Below are 2901 nucleotides of genomic sequence, written 5' to 3'. Positions count from 1 at the left end.
AGTCCTTATTATTTGTCCTCTGCTTCGTCTCTGTCAGTCATTTTCTTTTTAAATTCAAATTTATCAGCGCCCTCTGTCATAAGTTTATGTTTTTATTAGGTACGGAAGTTGGAGTTCTTACTAGGTGAAGCCTTAGCAACTGGTTGCCAAGCAGTAATAACATGTGGTGGAGTTCAGTCAAACCATTGTCGCACAACAGCAGTTGCAGCTAAACAACTTAGTATTGAAACCCATCTTCTACTCAGGTCCAGGTCAGAGGTAAATACTTATAAGTGGCAGATTGAAGATGGAACCCTGGGGGGGGGGGGACTCAGCTGACCTGTGCCCCTTCATATTTTTTAAAGTTCTTTTTAAAGAATGGAGAAAACATAAAAGAAAATTGTATTCAAATTTAAGTGTAAGAGAGCCATTTCCAGTAATCAAGAGGTGCCACAATTATAGTTTTTCTGAGCTCTACGATGGTTGTTGGACCCTTGGTCTGTGAATGTCTTTCCCTGGACCCCTTTATTCTCAATTTGTTATGACATTCAGTGTAAAAATCGCCTGCTCTATCCACTGATCTAATTTGAGTCTAGAATTCTTACTATAGCCTCGACTTTTCCCACTTCATTAAAGCTGTGCTTATACTCACTGCCTATGCCCCACCAACTGCTCCCCAGGGCTCCCAAGTAAATAAATGAAAATAATAATAAAAAAGTATAAATCATTACTTAACTCATTCATCTCATATTTTCGATCATTCAGCAATTAATTTTGCATCTTTTATTGCATTGTTTTCATGGCAACATGTTACTGAACAGTTTGATGGGTGCATCCATGTACTTGGTTCCCATTAAAGCTCAAGAGAAGACCGACCTTGAGCCAAGAATGCAGCGACTTGCCGACAGACTACAATATTGTGAGTGGAAATACTACCATCTAATTTACAATCAAACAGGACTAGGGAGATTGGAAGCGCACAAAACATTAGTTAGCATTTTTATTTCCCAACCATAAAGGTGATTTGTATTTAATTGATCATTATCATGACATGGCAGGATTGCGTCAAACTTGTGATATCGCTACTTAAATAAGTTGAAATAGATAAACATGTACTTGGCGAAGGCTGTAAAATTCAATTGGCTAACTATAATTTTTTGAAATTAGGAAAAGCAATGTATGCAGACAATATTAAACACTTAATATACAAAAGGAATAAATCATTTATAGTAGAAATTGTTCACTTCTGAGTTTGTAAAAATGTTGCCCTAATAGGTTTACACGCTTTCAATTTCAACAACGTACAGTACTTTGTTTTCACAAAAAATTGATGGTTACTGAGATGGTTACAAAATGTAAAAACAACTGCGTTTTTACTCGATTTTTGTCTAGAAATACGCACTGCACTTGAAACAGTCACAAGTGAACAGACAAAATTCATGACAGTCATTCGCAATTGTTGTTGTACTTTCTACTCGCTTTGAAAAGTGGAGTTTTAACTATAGAAGATTTATAAAATGTGAGGGGGTACAATTGATATGATTCACCCCCACCCCCAACTTTGTAAAATCGGGGGATGTGTCACCCACTGTTAAATGCCATTGATTTGATGTGTCTTTGTGGGATCTGTTAAGCATATTCATATTTTTTTATTAAAACGTTGCCAAATATGTTATTTCCTTTTGTTTTTTTTTTTAGAGAGGAAAAGAGTATTAAAGCATATTCGATTCCTATTGGTGGGTCCAATGTTGTTGGTCTCCATGGTTACTTGTGTGGCTGGCAAGAACTCTTAGAACAGGTAAGTTGATTGGAGCAAACTAATATATTAAAACATGTGATTTTTCATCCAGCACAAATCTTAATATATCTATTATTATAGAGTACATATATATAAACAGTGTTTAATTTTGAGTAGTTTTGTAGCTTGTTGGTTGAGATGCTTGCCTGGTAATCCAGTGGTCCTAGGCTCTAATCATGCATGGATTAATTTAATGATTAAAACATTCCAGTCCCAAAGAGTTTAAATTGCGCCTATATGCATACATAGGAAATGAGAGTGCAACATTGCACCTGTATGCACATGTAGCAAATGCAAGTGTGATATTGCACCTGTATGCATATGTAGCAAGTGAGAGTGCAACATTGCACTGTATTCATATGAGCAAATGGGAGTGAAGAGAGGCAAATGTAAATAAGGTGTTTGCCCAAGGACACAAGCAATGGTACGAGTGTCGATCTCGAAAACTCCTAATCTCACGATCAGTAGTCCAACACGTTACACGATGCATCACTTGCTCCTTACAAGCATGCTTATGATGTTATTGATTGATTGATTGTTTTAATTGATTTTGTTCATTAATGATGTATTAATGTAATAATAGATTTAATTAATAAATTTAATTTGATTTATTGCTCAATTGGTTGTTTGATGATGTGGATATATTTTTTTATCATTTTGATTGATTGATTGATTGTTCAATTGATTGATTGATTGTTTTAGTGAGTGATTTGCTTAAGCCTTGTCCAGGCAATCTATGTATGGATAGATTTATTGATTAATAGAGATTAATTAATTGATTTATTATTTTAGGGAGTGACTGACAGGTTTGATGATGTCATACTAACTGTAGGCAGTGGTGGAACAGCAGCTGGTGTTGCTATTGGGAACTTCCTTACTGGATCCCATCTCAGGTATTTATTAAATTGATCTTTTTATTTGGTTAAAAACCTGCAGCTATTAAAACATAATGACTTAGTACACACACACATGTATGGAGTGAACTTAAGTGTACTAGGGTCAAAGTTTGACACTTAATCTTGACAGGGCTTAAGTCAGACGCTCTTAGTACGTTGTCCTTTAAATGCAGCTGATGTCTTTATTATTCCGCTAAAGGGAAACTCTTTTCTTACCATCACATTATA

General features: G+C 35.3%; 1 protein-coding gene across 1 annotated transcript in view; it reads left to right on the top strand.

Moving 5' to 3' along the window:
• LOC117112431 (putative D-cysteine desulfhydrase 1, mitochondrial) overlaps positions 1-2901 on the top strand; it is a 19081-nt gene that overhangs the window by 7704 nt on the left and 8476 nt on the right. Inside the window, exons 5-7 of the mRNA XM_033255517.1 lie at positions 125-251; positions 1678-1777; positions 2570-2670. Coding sequence (XP_033111408.1) covers positions 125-251; positions 1678-1777; positions 2570-2670 — 328 coding nt within the window. The remainder of the gene's footprint in view (positions 1-124; positions 252-1677; positions 1778-2569; positions 2671-2901) is intronic.

The sequence above is a fragment of the Anneissia japonica genome, unplaced genomic scaffold (genome assembly GCF_011630105.1).
Source record: "Anneissia japonica isolate Jap-2015-1 unplaced genomic scaffold, ASM1163010v1 scaffold288117_len521816_cov214, whole genome shotgun sequence".
In the NCBI taxonomy this organism is placed as follows: domain Eukaryota; kingdom Metazoa; phylum Echinodermata; class Crinoidea; order Comatulida; family Comatulidae; genus Anneissia; species Anneissia japonica.
The sequence above is the reverse complement of the archived record's forward strand: the minus strand, read 5'-3'. Positions and strand labels throughout refer to the sequence as shown.